This window comes from Entelurus aequoreus, linkage group LG12 (genome assembly GCF_033978785.1).
Source record: "Entelurus aequoreus isolate RoL-2023_Sb linkage group LG12, RoL_Eaeq_v1.1, whole genome shotgun sequence".
NCBI classification, from domain to species: domain Eukaryota; kingdom Metazoa; phylum Chordata; class Actinopteri; order Syngnathiformes; family Syngnathidae; genus Entelurus; species Entelurus aequoreus.
In genome coordinates this window covers 71,968,630-71,988,624 of record NC_084742.1, presented here as the reverse complement: position 1 = coordinate 71,988,624, position 19,995 = coordinate 71,968,630, and the positions used below count along the sequence as shown (strand labels likewise).

At 36.8% G+C, this 19,995-nt stretch overlaps 2 protein-coding genes across 2 annotated transcripts in view; one reads left to right on the top strand and one right to left on the bottom strand.

Moving 5' to 3' along the window:
- Positions 1-456: 456 nt before the first annotated feature.
- slc35e3 (solute carrier family 35 member E3) lies at positions 457-13,385 on the bottom strand. Its single transcript, XM_062066613.1, has 7 exons — positions 13,055-13,385; positions 4,473-4,933; positions 2,662-2,772; positions 2,429-2,587; positions 2,263-2,345; positions 2,104-2,188; positions 457-796 (listed from the first exon to the last, which is right to left on the bottom strand). Exons 2-7 carry the CDS (start codon positions 4,875-4,877, stop codon positions 695-697), a joined length of 945 nt encoding a protein of 314 aa, XP_061922597.1. The 5' UTR covers positions 4,878-4,933; positions 13,055-13,385; the 3' UTR covers positions 457-694.
- nup107 (nucleoporin 107) overlaps positions 13,373-19,995 on the top strand; it is a 20,189-nt gene continuing 13,566 nt past the window's right edge. Inside the window, exons 1-8 of the mRNA XM_062066609.1 lie at positions 13,373-13,602; positions 17,362-17,444; positions 17,567-17,659; positions 17,734-17,828; positions 17,938-18,073; positions 18,146-18,249; positions 18,339-18,454; positions 18,526-18,574. Coding sequence (XP_061922593.1) covers positions 13,595-13,602; positions 17,362-17,444; positions 17,567-17,659; positions 17,734-17,828; positions 17,938-18,073; positions 18,146-18,249; positions 18,339-18,454; positions 18,526-18,574 — 684 coding nt within the window. The 5' untranslated portion in view covers positions 13,373-13,594. The remainder of the gene's footprint in view (positions 13,603-17,361; positions 17,445-17,566; positions 17,660-17,733; positions 17,829-17,937; positions 18,074-18,145; positions 18,250-18,338; positions 18,455-18,525; positions 18,575-19,995) is intronic.

Here is a 19,995-nt window from a genome sequence, read left to right as displayed (position 1 = left end):
GCCCGGTGGTTGGGGACCACTGGTATAATCCACAGAGTAACACACGTACTATGTTTATCTTGGAGATATTTATATTTTCTAAAATTCGAAATATTTTATAATATTGATGGGCAACGCCCAGCCTTTCTCTAGTACCACTTTTGTAGCATGTTACATAACGTCATATTATAACAAGCAAAGCCATAAAACACAACGTAAAAAGTTGCATCTATCACCAATAGTTTTCACTTTTAACGACACATATCATCCACTATAAAATAGGATTTCAGTCATAATTCAAATTAACTCATTAAATTTACCTTTGGTGTGTGACAATACTTTTACCTGCTTTCCAGATTGTCAATAAATGGGTCAAACTGACACAACAACAACAACATATAAGATTGTAATTATTTCATGAAAACAAAGAGAAGTGGCGTTTAAGTTTTCTACTCACAGTCAAGTTTGGAACAGTGCAATTGAAAACAGAAATAACTTTATTTACAGCTGGATGCCTTCATAATTCACTGCTTGTGATTTTTATATTGCATCATGGAAGCCTTCTATAGCCGTTCTCATTTCACTCTTCTGGAGCGATGTATTACTGTCAGTGTCCTATAGTCCTTATTTAAAAAAAATACTCATAACAAAATAAAGATTTATACAAAAAAGTCCCTCATTGGAGTCCATGCGGATAATTGACAGCTGAGTGGGCCTATGGTCTCTGAGCCAGGCGACTCTTTCCCTCCTCTTGTTCCACCAGCTTGATGTGAGTGTATGACAAGATTCCCACCAGAGTACAGATGATCCCAAAAGCCTGTGAGTAGCATAGAATGACAGCAATGAAAATCACAAAACTTTTGGTTTAAACAAGAGATCATTCGATATGTATTTTTCATGGATGATACCGATTATTAGTAGTCAAGGAGGCCGATAACTATGGAGGTTAATTTGTGTCTTTATTCCGAAAGCTTTTTTTTATACTGAATGTACAGTACAGGCCAAAAGTTTGGACAGACCTTCTCATTCAATGCATTTTCTTTATTTTCATTTCACAACCCCGCCCACCTCAACCTCCTCATGCTCTCTCAGGGAGAGCATGTCCCAAATTCCAAGCTGCTGTTTTGAGGCATGTTAAAAATAATAATGCACTTTGTGACTTCAATAATAAATATGGCAGTGCCATGTTGACATTTTCTGCCGTACAAACCAGGCCAAAACCAACTTGTCATCCGTCACCAACATGCATACCACTAAACCACTGGTGCGTTTATGGCCACACAAAAAGTCGGACAACTCAAACACCACACAAAGTTACACTATGACTCCTCAGTCATACGTGTGCTTATTCTACGGTCATTTATTATTAATGTTAATTTATTGATATTAATCATGGAATGCTGTTACTAGAGAAAGTTACAGGAATGCACACTTCATCTTATGCTTACATTTCATTGTGCAACATGAGGATGTTTAAGGGGAACTAAATGTGATCTCTGAAAGGGGTACAAATGATTTCCAAAGCAGTGCTTTTGGTATAAAGTTAAGTTAGGTTAAATGAAAGTATTATTATTATTATTATTAATCTTACGGTATACATCAAAAATAATATTGAGCAAAATGCAATTGAAATATTGTCGATGTGGCCCTCCAGCAGTGCTCGGGTTGCTGATGCGGCCCCCGGTAATAATTAATTTCCCACCCCTGCTGTACAATGAGTACAGCCCAGACGTTTCTCCTCAATGAGCTAAATTGAATTCTGTCTCTGTTTAATTCCTTGCTTCTTGTCTGTTTAATAGATGTCATCAGTGTTTGAACCTGACAGTATGCAAAGTAGTAATCAGAGCAAAGGGTGGCTATTTTGAAGAAACTAGAATATAACACGTTTTCAGTTATTTCACCTTTTTTTTGTTAAGTACATAACTCGACATGTGTTCATTCATAGTTTTGATGCCTTCAGTGACAATCTACGATGTATATAGTCATGAAAATAAAGAAAACGCATTGAATGAGAAGTTGTGTCCAAAGTTTTGGCCTGTACTGTATGTCAAAATGCCAAATATTGGCACCATTAATCGGCCCAGTTGATAATCGGTCGATCAAGTATAGTGCAGGCAGTCTCACCTGGTTGAGTGACAGCGGGTCCTGGAACAGCACGTAACCTCCAGTCAGAGTGATGCAGAATTTAAAATGGCCGAACATGTTGTAGCTGGAAACGCTCGAGTCAAGAAAAAACATATTCAAACTGACACCACCTATCCGTTCTCATGTATTTTAGGATACGTAACAGCTGATGTGTTTCCAATGATCCAGTAGATGGACAAGTTGACCAGGAATGCCACCACTCCGGAGAAAAACACTGTCATCTGAAAAACAGAGTTAGTTTCCCTGACCACCCTTAAACACAGAGTCCCAATACTCGGCATGAAAACAAGTTATATTTACTAACCAGAGCAGGGAGAGACCAGGGTCCAAATATTCCTCCGTCTCCAGTCAGTGGCTCAAAGAAAGGAATAACACAAAGCAGGAAGCCTGACGAAAGAGGAGCCTGGTAGTAAAGAAGCTGCATGGAGTTCACCTGGAGCTCATGTTGTTTCGCACCCACCCACTATAAGAGAGAGACTGCATTGTAGTACTACACTTCAGAGATACGTCATTCCCCTCGGACTACTGTTAACTTACCACTTGGTAGAGGGACGTCACTAGAACACCCAGGGTGGCAAAAACCGTACCCAGCACGTTGAACCTTACGTCATAGTACGAGTTCAAAAGCACACCTAATGTTATTGGCACCTGAACCGGTTAAAAACAGAAAGAAAGACATGTGATGCAACTCATGATATAACTAAATGAGATCATTCCTGAAGGAATTGCGTGTGAATGCTCCATTGCTGAAGTTGAACTGAAATGCTGACAGAATGTAGTATGAATGGAAGAATAGTTTGAATGTTGGAATGGTTTGAATGTTGAAGAATTTGAATTTCCAGGAAAACCGGAATTTGGTTTGGAACTTGGGAAAGTGTTAGTTTGAATGTCCAGGATGAGTGGAATGTGTTGATGTTGGAATGCTTTGAATAGGTTCAAACATGTGTGAAAAATGGATAACTCATTTTGAATGGGGAAAATGTCCATAAAAACTGAGAATTCTGGGAAATCTGGGATTTTTTTTTTACAATTGTTGAATAGGATCACAAAATCCCTGAACAGGCTGAAAATGTTGAAGTTTGAACGGTTTGAATTGGATAAAAAAATGTGGAACTTTGAAAAATGTCCCATTGATTTCAATGGGAATTTCATGGGAACTTGGGAATTTCGGGGGAAAAAGGGCATTTTTCGGAAAATGCAAAACAATTTGAATGTTCTGAATGGTTGGTGTTGGAATTTTTCAAATTGGTCGAGAAATGTTGAAGTAGTAACATTTTTAATTGAGAAATGGTAATAAAAGTTAAAGTTAAAAGTCCCAACGGTAGTCACACACATACTAGGTGTGGTGAAATTATCCTCTGCGTTTGACCCATCCCCATGTTCACACCCTGTGAGGTGAGGGGAGCAGTGAGATGCAGCGGTGGCCGCGCTCGGGAATCATTTTGGTGATTTAACCCCCAATTCCAACCCTTGATGCTGAGGGAGGCAATAGGTCCCATTTTAATAGTCTTTGGTATGACTGGGCCGGGGGTTTGAACTCACAACCTACCCATCTCATATTGCAGTCTACACGTATCTCTTATTGGTGACTGCCATCTACTGGTCACACTTAACATTTCACCATGTACCAAATAAAATAGCTTTGAGGTCGGTAAGCACAACCAAAATTATTCCGTACTTTAGGCGCACCGGGTTATAAGGCGCACTGTCAAGTTTTGAAAATTCACGACCTACCAGTCTGAGGGCGGACACTCTAACCACAAGGCCACTGAGAAGGTCATTAGGGAATTCCTGAAATTTCGGGAAAAACTGTAATTTTTCCTGTTCAAAAAACAACTTTGTTTTTTTGTCCTGATTAAGAGGAACATTTGGCAGGGGAACGGTTGAAAAATGTGGAAAGAGTAGTCGACAGAAAAAAGGTTGAAAAAAAGGTTTGAAAAAAACGGGAATTCCTGGAATTTTTTTTAACTTCAAAAAAATGATAGTTTGAATGTGCAGGATGAGTGGAGTATGTTGAAGGTGGAATGGTTGAAAAATGTGGCAATGGTGGAAGTTTGAAAAATGGCCAATTCATTTTGAATGAGAAAAATGTCCCGGAAAACCTGGAATTCTGGGAAATTTGGAAATTTTTGGAATTTGTAAAGGGAAAGCCCCTAATTCCCAAATAGGCTGAACAGGGACGGTTTGAATCGGATGAAAAATGTGGAAGGTAGAGCGCGCCAAAATTTGGAGGAGAAGAAGTTGAATAATAAATAGATGAATTTTGGTGTAGAAAACCATATGTGTGAATGTTTTGGAGCATTCACACAATAATGTTGTGAGCTCAATGAAAGACAACAGAAGATCACCAGTGTGAGTTTGATCTTGGTGGAGAAGGTCTTCTTGTAGTAGGTGGTCTGGATGAGGATGATGACCGGCGTGGTCATGGCTTTGGCCAGCTGGTACGTCCCAATGGAATTGTTCTGCAGGGACAAATTGGTGAAGGCCACAAAGCCGCAGAAGCTCAGCGCTAACCACACGATGCGCCTCACGGGGAGGCTTTTGGGGGAGAAAATGTTAAACTTTTGGCAGATGTACAGTCCCAGCCAGGTGACCACAAAGTGGATGAGGGTGAGGGTCATGTTGGGGAAGCCGTAGTGCACATAGATCCACTTGTTGAGAAAGACGATGCAGATGGAGGACAGCAGGTTGGCCAGCAGGCCGACAATGATGCGCCTGCGGGGGGATAGGCTGAGCAGTTTCTCGGCCGCCATGATGCTGGATGTTTCGTAACAACGTCCCACTCCGATGAGAATATTTATGAGCAGCTCTTCAAAATGAGAAAAGAGAGTCAGTGAACATTCAAACATATTGCAGAAATACAACTATTTTGACAGCAGTTATAAGACACGTGATCATAATTTCAACCACATTATTGTCAGACTGATGCATATCATTACATGTTAATTATGCTTTTCTTTGTTTCTTGCATTGAGCAAAGAGAGCACAGTAGTGTTGTCCCAATACCAATATTTTGGTACCGGTACCAAAATGTATTTCGATACTTTTCGGTCCTTATGATACTTTTCTGAATAGAGGGGACTACAAAAAAATGCATTATTGCATTTATTTTTAACAGAAAGTCTCCCGGTACATTAAACATATGTTTCTTATTGCAAGTTTGTCCTTAAATAAAATTGTGAACATACAAGACAACTTGTCTTTTATTAGTAAGTAAGCAAACAAAGTCTCCTAATTAGTCTGCTGACGTATGCAATAACATCCGTGTGTGAATGTGTGTGTGTGAATGTGGAAATAGTGTCAAAGCGCTTTGAGTTCCTTAAAAAAAGTAGAAAAGTGCTATACAAGTACAACCTATTTACCATTTACCAGATTGTGTCATTTATCATTCTATTATTTTGTCAACATTATTAAGAACAAGTGGTAGAAAATGAATTATTCATCTACTTGTTCATTTACTGTTAATATCTGGTCTCTTTCTCTTTTAACATGTTCCATCTACACTTCTGTTAAAATGTAATAATCACTTATTCTTCTGTTGTTTGGATACTTTACCACAAATTTAGGTATCGATCCGATTCCAAGTGGTTACAGGATCATACATTGGTCCTATTCAAAGTCCTCATGTGTCCAGGGACATATTTCCTGAGTTTATAAACATAATATAAATTTAAAAAAAAAAGAAAGAAGATTTTGTGATGCTAAAAAGAATCGATGTAATCATAGTAGTATCGACTAGATACGCTCCTGTACTTGGTATCATTACAGTGGATGTCAGGTGTGGATCCACCTATGGCGTTTGTTTACATTCAGGAACGCCGTCATTAGCGGTGATGATACTTGTAAGAAACGTACTTTATTTGTCGCCATGGAGGCAAGTATTAGTGATTTAGAAGTAGCTAAAACACTGCAGACTGCGGATGGACTTTAAACGTTAGCTAGCTAGCCATGTCTTAAAGCACCTCTTCCTGAGGGCGTTTCAGTGTTATAGCTTCACCTTTATCGTTAGTTTTTACGCCAAAATGCATCCGTTCTTCCTTTTCTGTCTACACACTGTGTTTGCTTGTAAGTACTCCGTGATTGTGCGCTGCCGCACATGCTCCTCTGCTCGTAAAACCAGCCACAACACGACGTGACGACGGGCGACCGGTACTTTTTAGAGGCGGTATAGTACCGAATATGATTCATTAGTATCGCACTACTATACTAATACCGATATACGGTACAACCCTAGAGCACAGTCTACAAAGTCCAATTACCTGTGTGTTAAAACATACTTAGCCAATAAAGTTGATTCGGGTTAATCATATAATCAACAATTATAGAAAACAATGTTAAGCGCACAAATAATAAGTAAACATTTACATGAATTATGCTGGTAATAAAGCTGGTGTAACTGTTATTAAACGGGGTGACTGTTGGATTCCACATACACAATAGTAATGACTTATATAATGATGACAGGGATATTCAATTAAATTGTTTTGGGGCCCGTATTTACAGAAAGCTAACTGCTACCTTCAGTATTAGTCTTATTTTGTATATATAACCAAAGTCCTCTCCAGTAGACATTTGATTTTGGTGTATTTATTTTGTCAGATTACAGGAGGTATCTGCTGTTTTTTAAGGGCCCTTCAGCAGAAATGTTAGCCAAAGAGACAGCACTCTAGTGTTTTAAGAATCTCCTGCAAAATGGTTAGTCTCTCACAAGTTTTTTTGAATAGCTCAAATTATGAAAAAGAGAAGGACCTAAGGTGGTTATATAGACACTTACATCATGTGTTGTCTTCATTATAACACTTATATAAGACTTTTAAAGTCATTTTGATAGTAGGCTAATATAGACACTTACATCATGTGTTGTCTTCATTATAACACTTATATAAGACTTTTAAAGTCATTTTGATAGTAGGCTAATATAGCTAATATAGACACTTACATCATGTGTTGTCTTCATTATAACACTTATATAAGACTTTTAAAGTCATTTTGATAGTAGGCTAATATAGACACTTACATCATGTGTTGCCTTCATTATAACACTTATATAAGACTTTTAAAGACATTTTGATAATAGGCTAATATAACTAATATAGACACTTGCATCATGTGTTGCCTTCATTATAGCACTTATATAAGACTTTTAAAGTCAGTTTGATAGTAGGCTAATATAGCTAATATAGACACTTACATCATGTGTTGTCTTCATTATAACACTTATATAAGACTTTTAAAGTCATTTTGATAGTAGGCTAATACAGCTAATATAGACACTTACATCATGTGTTGCCTTCATTATAGCACTTATACAAGACTTTTAAAGTCAGTTTGATAGTAGGCTAATATAGACACTTACATAATGTGTTGTCTTCATTATAGCACTTATATAAGACTTTTAAAGTCAGTTTGATAGTAGGCTAATATAGCTAATATAGACACATCATGTGTTGTCTTCATTATAACACTTATATAAGACTTTTAAAGTCAGTTTGATAGTAGGCTAATATAGACACTTGCATCATGTGTTGTCTTCATTATAACACTTATATAATACTTTTAAAGTAATTTTGATAGTAGGCTAATATAGCTAATATAGACACTTACATCATGTGTTGTCTTCATTATAACACTTATATAAGACTTTTAAAGTCATTTTGATAGTAGGCTAATATAAACACTTACATCATGTGTTGTCTTCATTATAACACTTATATAATACTTTTAAAGTCATTTTGATAGTAGGCTAATACAGCTAATATAGACACTTACATCATGTGTTGCCTTCATTATAACACTTATATAAGACTTTCAAAGTCATTTTGATAATAGGCTAATATAACTAATATAGACACTTGCATTATGTGTTGCCTTCATTATAACACTTATATAAGACTTTTAAAGTCATTTAGATAGTAGGCTAATATAGACACTTACATCATGTGTTGCCTTAATTATAACACTTATATAAGACTTTTAAAGTCATTTTGATAGTAGGCTAATATAGACACTTGCATCATGTGTTGTCTTCATTATAGCACTTATATAAGACTTTTAAAGTCAGTTTGATAGTAGGCTAATATAGCTAATATAGACACATCATGTGTTGTCTTCATTATAACACTTTTATAAGACTTTTAAAGTCAGTTTGATAGTAGGCTAATATAGCTAATATAGACACTTACATCATGTGTTGTCTTCATTATAGCACTTATATAAGACTTTTAAAGTCAGTTTGATAGTAGGCTAATGTAGCTAATATAGACACATCATGTGTTGTCTTCATTATAACACTTTTATAAGACTTTTAAAGTCATTTTGATAGTAGGCTAATATAACTAATATAGACACTTACATCATGTGTTGCCTTCATTATAACACTTATATAAGACTTTTAAAGTCATTTTGATAGTAGGCTAATATAAACACTTACATCATGTGTTGTCTTCATTATAACACTTATATAAGACTTTTAAAGACATTTTGATAATAGGCTAATATAACTAATATAAACACTTACATCATGTGTTGTCTTCATTATAACACTTATATAAGACTTTTAAAGACATTTTGATAGTAGGCTAATATAAACACTTACATCATGTGTTGTCTTCATTATAGCACTTATATAAGACTTTTAAAGTCATTTTGATAGTAGGCTAATATAAACACTTACATCATGTGTTGTCTTCATTATAACACTTATATAAGACTTTTAAAGTCATTTTGATAGTAGGCTAATATAAACACTTACATCATGTGTTGTCTTCATTATAACACTTATATAATACTTTTAAAGTCATTTTGATAGTAGGCTAATACAGCTAATATAGACACTTACATCATGTGTTGCCTTCATTATAACACTTATATAAGACTTTCAAAGTCATTTTGATAATAGGCTAATATAACTAATATAGACACTTGCATTATGTGTTGCCTTCATTATAACACTTATATAAGACTTTTAAAGTCATTTAGATAGTAGGCTAATATAGACACTTACATCATGTGTTGCCTTAATTATAACACTTATATAAGACTTTTAAAGTCATTTTGATAGTAGGCTAATATAGACACTTGCATCATGTGTTGTCTTCATTATAGCACTTATATAAGACTTTTAAAGTCAGTTTGATAGTAGGCTAATATAGCTAATATAGACACATCATGTGTTGTCTTCATTATAACACTTTTATAAGACTTTTAAAGTCAGTTTGATAGTAGGCTAATATAGCTAATATAGACACTTACATCATGTGTTGTCTTCATTATAGCACTTATATAAGACTTTTAAAGTCAGTTTGATAGTAGGCTAATGTAGCTAATATAGACACATCATGTGTTGTCTTCATTATAACACTTTTATAAGACTTTTAAAGTCATTTTGATAGTAGGCTAATATAACTAATATAGACACTTACATCATGTGTTGCCTTCATTATAACACTTATATAAGACTTTTAAAGTCATTTTGATAGTAGGCTAATATAAACACTTACATCATGTGTTGTCTTCATTATAACACTTATATAAGACTTTTAAAGACATTTTGATAATAGGCTAATATAACTAATATAAACACTTACATCATGTGTTGTCTTCATTATAACACTTATATAAGACTTTTAAAGACATTTTGATAGTAGGCTAATATAAACACTTACATCATGTGTTGTCTTCATTATAGCACTTATATAAGACTTTTAAAGTCATTTTGATAGTAGGCTAATATAACTAATATAGACACTTACATCATGTGTTGTCTTCATTATAACACTTATATAAGACTTTTAAAGTCATTTTGATAGTAGGCTAATATAACTAATATAGACACTTACATCATGTGTTGCCTTCATTATAACACTTATATAAGACTTTTAAAGTCATTTTGATAGTAGGCTAATATAAACACTTACATCATGTGTTGTCTTCATTATAACACTTATATAAGACTTTTAAAGACATTTTGATAATAGGCTAATATAACTAATATAAACACTTACATCATGTGTTGTCTTCATTATAACACTTATATAAGACTTTTAAAGACATTTTGATAGTAGGCTAATATAAACACTTACATCATGTGTTGTCTTCATTATAACACTCATATAAGACTTTTAAAGACATTTTGATAATAGGCTAATATAACTAATATAAACACTTACATCATGTGTTGTCTTCATTATAACACTTATATAAGACTTTTAAAGACATTTTGATAATAGGCTAATATAGCTAATATAGACACTTGCATCATGTGTTGCCTTCATTATAACACTTATATAAGACTTTTAAAGTCATTTTGATAGTAGGCTAATATAGCTAATATAGACACTTACATCATGTGTTGTCTTCATTATAACACTTATATAAGACTTTTAAAGTCATTTTGATAGTAGGCTAATATAAACACTTACATCATGTGTTGTCTTCATTATAACACTTATATAAGACTTTTAAAGACATTTTGATAATAGGCTAATATAACTAATATAAACACTTACATCATGTGTTGTCTTCATTATAACACTTATATAAGACTTTTAAAGACATTTTGATAGTAGGCTAATATAAACACTTACATCATGTGTTGTCTTCATTATAACACTCATATAAGACTTTTAAAGACATTTTGATAATAGGCTAATATAACTAATATAAACACTTACATCATGTGTTGTCTTCATTATAACACTTATATAAGACTTTTAAAGACATTTTGATAATAGGCTAATATAGCTAATATAGACACTTGCATCATGTGTTGTCTTCATTATAACACTTATATAATACTTTTAAAGTCATTTTGATAGTAGGCTAATATAGCTAATATAGACACTTACATCATGTGTTGTCTTCATTATAACACTTATATAAGACTTTTAAAGTCATTTTGATAGTAGGCTAATATAAACACTTACATCATGTGTTGTCTTCATTATAACACTTATATAATACTTTTAAAGTCATTTTGATAGTAGGCTAATACAGCTAATATAGACACTTACATCATGTGTTGCCTTCATTATAACACTTATATAAGACTTTCAAAGTCATTTTGATAATAGGCTAATATAACTAATATAGACACTTGCATTATGTGTTGCCTTCATTATAACACTTATATAAGACCTTTAAAGTCATTTAGATAGTAGGCTAATATAGACACTTACATCATGTGTTGCCTTAATTATAACACTTATATAAGACTTTTAAAGTCATTTTGATAGTAGGCTAATATAGACACTTGCATCATGTGTTGTCTTCATTATAGCACTTATATAAGACTTTTAAAGTCAGTTTGATAGTAGGCTAATATAGCTAATATAGACACATCATGTGTTGTCTTCATTATAACACTTTTATAAGACTTTTAAAGTCAGTTTGATAGTAGGCTAATATAGCTAATATAGACACTTACATCATGTGTTGTCTTCATTATAGCACTTATATAAGACTTTTAAAGTCAGTTTGATAGTAGGCTAATGTAGCTAATATAGACACATCATGTGTTGTCTTCATTATAACACTTTTATAAGACTTTTAAAGTCATTTTGATAGTAGGCTAATATAACTAATATAGACACTTACATCATGTGTTGTCTTCATTATAACACTTATATAAGACTTTTAAAGTCATTTTGATAGTAGGCTAATATAACTAATATAGACACTTACATCATGTGTTGCCTTCATTATAACACTTATATAAGACTTTTAAAGTCATTTTGATAGTAGGCTAATATAAACACTTACATCATGTGTTGTCTTCATTATAACACTTATATAAGACTTTTAAAGACATTTTGATAATAGGCTAATATAACTAATATAAACACTTACATCATGTGTTGTCTTCATTATAACACTTATATAAGACTTTTAAAGACATTTTGATAGTAGGCTAATATAAACACTTACATCATGTGTTGTCTTCATTATAGCACTTATATAAGACTTTTAAAGTCATTTTGATAGTAGGCTAATATAACTAATATAGACACTTACATCATGTGTTGTCTTCATTATAACACTTATATAAGACTTTTAAAGTCATTTTGATAGTAGGCTAATATAACTAATATAGACACTTACATCATGTGTTGCCTTCATTATAACACTTATATAAGACGTTTAAAGTCATTTTGATAGTAGGCTAATATAAACACTTACATCATGTGTTGTCTTCATTATAACACTTATATAAGACTTTTAAAGACATTTTGATAATAGGCTAATATGACTAATATAAACACTTACATCATGTGTTGTCTTCATTATAACACTTATATAAGACTTTTAAAGACATTTTGATAGTAGGCTAATATAAACACTTACATCATGTGTTGTCTTCATTATAACACTCATATAAGACTTTTAAAGACATTTTGATAGTAGGCTAATATAACTAATATAGACACTTACATCATGTGTTGTCTTCATTATAACACTTATATAAGACTTTTAAAGACATTTTGATAATAGGCTAATATAGCTAATATAGACACTTGCATCATGTGTTGCCTTCATTATAACACTTATATAAGACTTTACATTTTTTGCAGCTCCAGAGGACTTAAAGGGGTGCCTTGAGGAACGCCTCGGTTATGTCAATCCCAAATTTGACCCCAGTGTTCTATGCTCGTTAGAAAAGTTCAAATGTCAATGCAAGGATCTGCCACTGATTTTAAAGGTGGTCCAAGTTCATTCTAGGGTTTTTAAGAATTGGCTGTAAAAATGTTTGTTTTATACTGAACTCGGATTTGGCCCCCGTGCCGCCAATTGAATGTCACTATATGATTCATACACAAGGAAACCAAACAAGGAAGTATGCGATTTTCTTATTTTAAATGATTGTCTTTTGGGCTGACTGTCAGTCTCCTCCTGCCACGCAGCCAGAAAAGTTTTTTTTTTTTTTTTTTTTTACCTGGAGTCCTAAATCATCTTTTCTTACTGCCCTTCTTTTGCCTGCTCCTTCCCGGGTCTCAGGCCAAACGTGCCGAAAGTCACTGGTTGTTCCGAGAGGCCCACATGGACGATCAACCCTTCAGTCCTGATCCAGTTTTTCCCCCGCTTGGGAGTTGCAGTAAGCCGCGGGGGTTCCACCACAAAGCTCGGCTAAAGTTCAGCTGAAGGTAGTCCTGAGCTCCGCAGGAGAAAGCCTTCCTCTCAGCCTGCTTATTCTCTTCATCGCCGCAATAAATGTGTGTGCGGGACACAGTGACACCTAGTGGCCCGGTGGCAGACGTCTGTCCAATTCATAAAAAAAAACAAAAAACTCGTACAAAAGTAAAACCTCAAATCATGTGATATTACATGTGATACAACTACATTGAATATTCAGAACCTATATAATTTTTGTTTTGTCTAGAGTTCTAATTCGCTGTGTATATTTCCGGTCCTACATCTAAACTCCACGAAGAAGAAATGTGTTGAACCTCGTGAAGCGGGAAGTGACATCTCTGCAATGGACTGGTACGAACCTGCTAACTATTTCACCTTTTAAACCACACATAGGTGTTACGGCTTGAAAGAATTAGTCAACTGTGTTGATATGGCGTCATTGTGTTAATCCTCATAGATTAAATCCTCTTCTCTGCCTAGATTGACCGCGTTGGTACAGGCTAGTTATGCTAAAGTAGCTAGCTTCGTACCCCGTTTACAATGAAGCTAACTGGCTAAGTGTTGGTTAATGTTGTGATGACCTCAGTGATTAAACTGCATGTTACCTCAGCGTGCTTTTTCTTTATTTATGATTTAAACTACAAAACATGAAAGTCCAGGATTAGTCAATTAAAATACGATTGGTGTAACGGTACACCTTTGATTGATTGATGCTTTTATTAGTAGATTGCACAGCCATCCATCCATCATCTTCTTCCGCTTATCCGAGGTCGGGTCGCGGGGGCAGCATCCTAAGCAGAGAAGCCCAGACTTCCCTCTCCCCAGCCACGTAGTCCAGCTCCTCCCGGGGGATCCCCAAGGCGTTCCCAGGCCAGCCTAGAGACATAGTCTTCCCAACGTGTCCTGGGTCTTCCCCTTGGCCTCCTGCCGTTCGGTCGTGCCCCAAACACCTCCCTAGGGAGGCGTTCGGGTGGCATCCTGAGCAGATGCCCGAATCACCTCATCTGGCTCCTCTCCATGTGGAGGAGCAGCGGCTTTTAGTGATGGGTTGATGAGGCATCATGAAGCGTTTTGACACATTGCAAAACTGTATTGATACTGTGTCGATACTGTGTCACTAAATACTGACATCTGCTGGACATTAAAAATCCCTACAGGCAACCTATGGACCGACTCAACTGACACTGATTTTATGACCTAGTATATACAATAATATAAACCAAGTCATTTTATTTCTTTTAGGATTATTTAATATATTCATTTAAATAAAAATATATTTTTTATCTTTTTTAGATAGTCAATAAATAATGTGAACATGCATCATAACATGGAAATCTAAGAGAATGTGTTGTGAATGAGGATGTTTGTGGACTGGGATTTATTTTATTTTATGTTTTTACACATTTTTATTTAAAAAAAAAAGAAGTTTTTCTAACGTATTAAATTTTAGACGATTTCTCTTCTTAGTTATTATTTCTCCGGCTGTAGAAAAGACCCGCTCACAGGGCACAGAGGAGGCGTCAGTGCGACACAGTTCGCGTATCGGTCACATGACCGAAACAGCTCATGATCGGTCACGTGACTTTCTAAAAGCGGTACGCGCACCAACACAGGGTTTTGCTCTATGAGCTCGACGCATGCGCCGATGCATCGGTGTTCTTGGACCCATCACTAGCGGCTTTACTTTGAGCTCCTCCCGGATGACAGAGCTTCTCACCCTATCTCTAAGGGAGAGACCCGCCACTCACTTCGGCCGCTTGTACCCGTGATCTTGTCCTTTCGGTCATAACCCAAAGCTCATGACAATAGAAGAGGATGGGAACGTAGATCGACCGGTAAATTGAGAGCTTTGCCTTCCGGCTCAGCTCCTTCTTCACCACAACGGATCGATACAGCATCCGCATTACTGAAGACGCCGCAGCGATCCGCCTGTCAATCTCACGATCCACTCCTCTCCCACTCGTGAACAAGACTCCGAGGTACTTGAACTCCTCCACTTGGGGCAAGATCTCTTCCCCAACCTGGAGACTATTCCGTACAATTGACCACTAAATGGTAACACCCGAAGAAGTTTTTCAACTTGTTTAAGTTGTTAATCAATTCATGGTACAAATATATACTATCAGCATAATACAGTCATCACACAAGTTAGTCATCAGACTATATACATGGAATTATTTACAATCCGGGGGGTGGGATTTGGGGGGGTTAGGTTGGGTTGATATCAGCATATTCCAGTCATCAACAATTATATAATCTGAGAAATGGACATTGTAACAGTGTCGGTCTCACTTCGTAGGATATGTACAGCGAGCGGTGAACATAGTGAGTTCAGAAAGCACAAGAACAAGTATATCATCTCCTCCAGGCTTGATTACTGCAACGCACTTCTCGTCAGGGTCCCCAAAAAGAGCTTCAAAAAGCTCCAGTACATCCAAAACAGCGCAGCGAGGATCCTGATGAGAGTGCGCAAGCGTGATCATATCACACCCATCCTCGAATCACTCCACTGGCTCCCTATTGCATCCCGGACCCAATTCAAGATTAACCTGCTAACACACCAATACATCTACGGCAACGCCCCCTCCTACCTCAACTAAGGACCTAGTTTCCCCTCAACCTCCTACCCGCAACCTCAGCTCCTCAAATACTAACCTCCTCAAACCCATCAGGACAAATTTACAATCAATGGGCCGCCGGGCTTTCTGCTTGACCGCACCCGAACTCTGGAACGCTCTCCCCGACCATCTTAGAGCACCACAGTCGGTCGACCGTTTTAAGAAGGGACTAAAAACCCACCTTTTAGCACAGCTTTTATCTAATTTCTCTGCCTTCTTGTTTTTAAATACACTGATTGCCTATCTGTTTTTTATCGAGTGCTTTCATGCTTTTATTTCTATTTTTATCTATGTTTCTGTTTTATTTAGTGTTTATCTAAGTGTTTTTCATGTTTTCATTTCTATTTTAATTTTCTATTATATATTCAGTGTTTCCCGTAAACTGCCAAGATACCTGTGGCGTTGGGGGTGTGGCTATGGGCGTGGTCACCATGACATCATCGAACAATTTGCATAATTTACTACAATCATATGATTTTCTCTAAAAAGGCTCAAAAAATGTATACTTACTAATTAATAATAACAGTTTTGTTTTAAACGTCCATCCATCCATCCATTTTACAATATAATTACAACACTTTATGTACATATTTATATACAGATTTGAACAATAAGTTATTCACTGAAATATATTTATTAATTGTGGTTCTTACAAAAAATATATCTTATAAAATATAAAAGCTAAAATGTCTCTTAAAGCTCTGCCCCTTTAATTAGTGCATACTAAATAATTTAACTTTAGCCTACTACTACAACCATATTATTTACCAGCAACATAAAGTGAAACAGAGGCAGAGGTGTCCTGCCACAGTCAGTAACAAATAAACAGAAAACAGTAGTGGTCAAATACAAATAAGGCAACAAGAGAAGTATCCTACACTTCTCTTTTGTAAAATAAATCTGAACAGCCTATATGGGCATCTACATCAACTATATGATTTGCCTGAGAAGCTGGACAGGACAAAAAAATATATATATATATTTTAAAATTTTTTTAATTTTTTTTATTTGTGGCGGACGTAATTCTTTCGTGTTGGGCCGCCACAAATAAATGAATGTTTGGGAAACACTGATATTCTAACTTTCTATTTTGAATTTTTGTTATACTTTGTAGCACTTTGAGATTTTAACAAATGTAAAGTGCGTTACAAATTTGAAATGTCTTTATTATTATTATTTACATTTGATTATTTACAATCCGGGGAAGTGGGATATGGTGGGGTTAGGGGGTTAGGCTACGGTTGTAGTTGTCTGGAGGTGTTCTTTGAGTGCGGTTTTGAAGGAGGATAGAGATGCTCTTTCTTTCACAACTGTTGGGAGTGCATTCCATATTGATGTGGCATAGAAGGAGAATGAGTTAAGACCATTGTTAGATCGGAATCTGGTTTTGACGTGGTACATTATGCACGTGACATTACAGCATTATTCATCTATTGTTGTACCTGTGCTAAATCAGTAATCATGGTTTGTCCTTCACCATTGTTTGAATAAGGGATCAGAGTCAGCTGTTGTCTCCAGTGGTTCGGGATGACGAGGTTACTGTCGCTGCCCGTCGAAGGAGGAAGAAGGTGGCATGTATCCTGGAAAACTGTGTTTGTGTGCCTTGTTTTGGTCTAGTAACTTCCGGCTGTAGACTTATCAACATCAACACGGTGAACATACCCTTAAGTGTTGTTTTCCTGATCGTTTGCGCTCAGTCCCGTCACCTGGCACAGGTAGTCCTGTTGTTTCCATGGTAACACCGGCCCGCCCCCCGAAGAACACACCCGCCTCCCTCTTCAGACAAGCTGGTAGGAAAAAAACGCACACTTACAAATCATTATTTGGCGTCAAACCACATTTCGTGTTATAATGTCTTTTTCAGTAACTCCCAGGATTCCGGATGTGTCTGCTATCTTGGCTCCAGCAGGCCGAACACCTCGCTACACGCACACACCTAGAAACGCGCTCAGCAGTGTGGTAAGTATACAAGCACGCCTCATCATCTCTAATGTCTCACATTGATCACTTAATGAGGCTCGTGTCTTATCAACAAATTGCCATTGCAATGACTTTACCGGGTGGCTAGGATTTGGATGACAGCGATTGGACCAACAGCATGTACATATCCCCCGTTGTGGGTTTGGAAAACACCAGCTTCTTCACGCAAGATATTACCAACCTTAGCTCTGCCTTGTTGAAGGAAGATGACCCCGGAGAGGAAGGTGAGGGAAACAAACGCACCTCACCTCACTCGCTGCTGTGCCATCTGACACTGTAATACTTGGTCCTTGCAGCGGCCACTGGTCTATTCCCAGATTTCCTTGCGTCCTTTCTGAAACACTCCTCCTCTGCTGTGTTTGAGCTGCTGGAGGATTACCAGACACTGTGTCTGGACAAGGTAGGCTTGTCTCCATCTTTTTTTTCAGAAAAAAGCGTTACCATTGCAATACGTTGACCACTTACCTTCCCTCTGCCGCCATGTTTAAGGTGGAAATGCTCCAGTCAGTGGTGCTGCGAGCAGGTCAGAACAGTAAGACGGCAGTCGTCCACTGGCTGCTGCAACAGGAGTACTGCTCCTGGAGACTCATCACTTCCCTCTACAAGTGGGCGTCCATTTCCTGCTGTTGTCACATGACCTGAGTCTGACTTGCTAACCAACTGCTTCTTTCTGCAGGGATAGAGTCCAGTTGGCGCTGGAAGATGACATGATGGTAGACATGGCTGTGAGTGACTTTTCGGCGCAACACGCATTGCCCTTACTCTCTAAAAACAAACAAAAAAACATACCTTATTTTTCGGACTATATGGTGCCCTTAAAATCCTTTCATTTTCTCAAAACTTGATAGTGCGCCTTACACCCGGTGCGCCTAATGTACGAAATAATTTTTGTTGTGCTTACCGACCTCAAAGCTATTTTATTTGGTACATGGTGAAATAACTGTGACCAGTAGATGGCAGTCACACATAAGAGATAAGTGTAGACTGCAATATGATGGCTGTCACACATTAGATCGGAAGGTTGTGAGTTCAAACCCCGGCTGAGTCATACCAAAGACTATAAAAATGGGACCCGTTACCTTCCTGCTTGGCACTCAGCATCAAGGGTTGGAATTGGGGGTCAAATCACCAAAAATGATTCCCGGGCACAGCCACCGCTGCTGCCCACTGCTCTTCTCACCTCCCAGGGGGTGATCAAGAGTGATGGGTCAAATGCAGAGAATAATTTCGCCACACCTAGTGTGGTACTTTAACTTTTTAATTTTTAACATAAGAGATACGTGTAGACTGCAATATGACTCAAGTAAACAACACCAAAATGTTATATGTTAAAAATAAAGAACATTACACAGCGCCCAAAAATCTATCAAAATGTTTTAGTACGACTTTGGTAAGCTATGATGGATGGCTTGATGGATTGTATCGTACTGTGCTTCAACATACAAGTATTATTATGGTGTGTATAAGGTAAGACATATTATCTGGCGTTTTGTTTTGCAATATTATTCAAAAGCAACTTTTCTTACCTTCTGGTGCCTGCTGATCTGCATAAGTCCTGAAAATTTGCGCGCGTCCGCCTTTGTAGTCTGTGACGACACCGTAGTCGATACGCTTCTTCTTTTTGTCTATCTTCTTGTTGTGGGACATTCATCCTCCGCTTTTGCCATTTTTAATATAAAGTTGTGTAAAGTTCTTACTTATATCTGTCAGTAAACTCGCCATGAAAGCGCTAAAGATTAAGATTAAAGTACCAATGATTGTCACACACACACTAGATGTGGTGAAATTTGTCCTCTGCATTTGACCCATCCCCTTGGGGAGCAGTGGGCAGCAGCGGCGCCGCGCCTGGGAATCATTTTGGTGATTTAACCCCCAACTCCAACCCCTGATGCTGAGTGCCAAGCAGGGAGGAAACGGGTCCCATTTTTATAGTCTTTGGTATGACTCGGCTGGGATTTGAACTCCAACCTACCGATCTCAGGGCGGACACTCTAACCACATACCGGTGTAGTGAGTTTACATTATTCACCCAAGGAACTTTAGTTATTAGAGGGTTCCGGTCGGACGGTTTTTCACGTTACACATTTCCGGCGTTGTTTTTGCACTAGTGAGCCACGGATGAGGAGATGCTCCTTGATTGAAGTAA

What these genes read in the sequence shown, in the direction of transcription:
- slc35e3 (XM_062066613.1), bottom strand. Translation starts at nt 4,877, where the DNA reads ATGGCGGCCGAGAAACTGCTCAGCCTATCCCCCCGCAGGCGCATCATT. An exon ending in CCAAGATCAAACTCACACTG is followed by an intron (nt 2,773 to 4,472) that starts GTGATCTTCTGT and finishes TAACCGGTTCAG; the next exon opens with GTGCCAATAACATTAGGTGT. An exon ending in ACCCGCTGTCACTCAACCAG is followed by an intron (nt 797 to 2,103) that starts GTGAGACTGCCT and finishes TGCTACTCACAG; the next exon opens with GCTTTTGGGATCATCTGTAC.